Source organism: Lottia gigantea, assembly GCF_000327385.1.
Source record: "Lottia gigantea unplaced genomic scaffold LOTGIsca_10577, whole genome shotgun sequence".
NCBI classification, from domain to species: domain Eukaryota; kingdom Metazoa; phylum Mollusca; class Gastropoda; family Lottiidae; genus Lottia; species Lottia gigantea.
Window position 1 is genome coordinate 1 of NW_008706895.1, and position 1344 is coordinate 1344.

The 1344-nt window shown below is 38.5% G+C and overlaps 1 protein-coding gene across 1 annotated transcript; it reads left to right on the forward strand.

Annotated features, from left to right (window-relative positions):
- Nucleotides 1-783: 783 nt before the first annotated feature.
- On the forward strand, nucleotides 784-1185 carry LOTGIDRAFT_148621 (hypothetical protein; the record flags this gene model as incomplete). The annotated part of the gene is made up of 1 exon (XM_009046737.1): nucleotides 784-1185. A coding segment is annotated over one exon (402 nt), but the record flags the coding sequence as incomplete, so codon positions are not given.
- Between the last annotated feature and the right edge of the window lie 159 nt (nucleotides 1186-1344).

The following is a 1344-nucleotide window of genomic DNA, read 5'->3' on the forward strand; positions in this document are numbered from 1 at the left end:
CCAGTTCTCTTGATCTGTTATACTTCTAGTTCATTTGCTCTGGATTCCAATTATACTTCTAGTTCATTTGCTCTGGATTCCAATTACATTTCAAGTTCAGTTGTTTTCCGCTTATTTCCCTTGCTTTAGATTTCAATTAAATTCAATTCGTTCACTTGCTCTGGATCCCAGTTACTTCGTGTTAACTTGTTCTTGGTTTCAGTCATACTTCTAGGTTACTTGTTCTGGATATCAGTTTTACTTCTGGGTTACTTGTTCTGGATATCAGTTATATTTCATGTTCACTCGTTCTGGATATCAGTTATACTTCTAGGTTACTTGTTCTGGATATCAGTTATATTTCATTTTCACTCGTTCTGGATATCATTCATACCTCTAGGTGGAGCCGCGGTGGCTCAGTGAGTTAGACGCTTGCTCGCTAACCTGAAGGTCCAGGATTCAATCCCGGCATAGGTCGAGATAATACCTTCGGATTTTTCAACCCGGTTTCCCCCTGTCAGTGATGCAGGTACGAGGGGCTGACATGTAAAAAGCGTCTAGTCGTTCGAATGGGACAATAAACCGAGGCCCCGTGTGCTACAGGCTGTGCACGTTAAAGATCCCTCGACAGTTGGAAATCGAAAAAGAGCAGGCTAATGCCGCTGTCCTTGCAAAATTTCCCTCATTGCACCCTACATGGCGTTGTCTGTCTTCATTAGCCCACATGGTGCAGAAAAGTAGGACGTAAAACTCCATTCATTTCATTTTCCTTTTCATTTCATACCTCTAGGTTACTTGTTCTGGATATCAGTTATACTTCTGGGTTACTTGTTCTGGATATTAGTTATATTTCATGTTCACTCGTTCTGGATATCAGTTATACTTCTGGGTTACTTGATCTGGATATCAGTTATATTTCTTTTTCACTCGTTCTGGATATCAGTCATACTTCTAGGTTACTTGTTCTGGATATCAGTTATACTTTTGGGTTACTTGTTCTGGATATTAGTTATATTTCATGTTCACTCGTTCTGGATATCAGTTATACTTCTGGGTTACTTGTTCTATATATCAGTTATATTTCATGTTCACTCGTTCTGGATATCAGTCATACTTCTGGGTTTCTTGATCTGGATATCAGTTATATTTCATTTTCACTCGTTCTGGATATCAGTCATACTTCTAGGTTACTTGTTCTGGATATAAGTTATACTTCTGGGTTACTTGTTCTGGATATCAGTTATATTTCATGTTCACTCGTTCTGGATATCAGTCATACTTCTGGGTTACTTGATCTGGATATCAGTTATATTTCATTTTCACTCGTTCTGTATATCAGTCATACTTCTAGGTTACTTGTTCTGG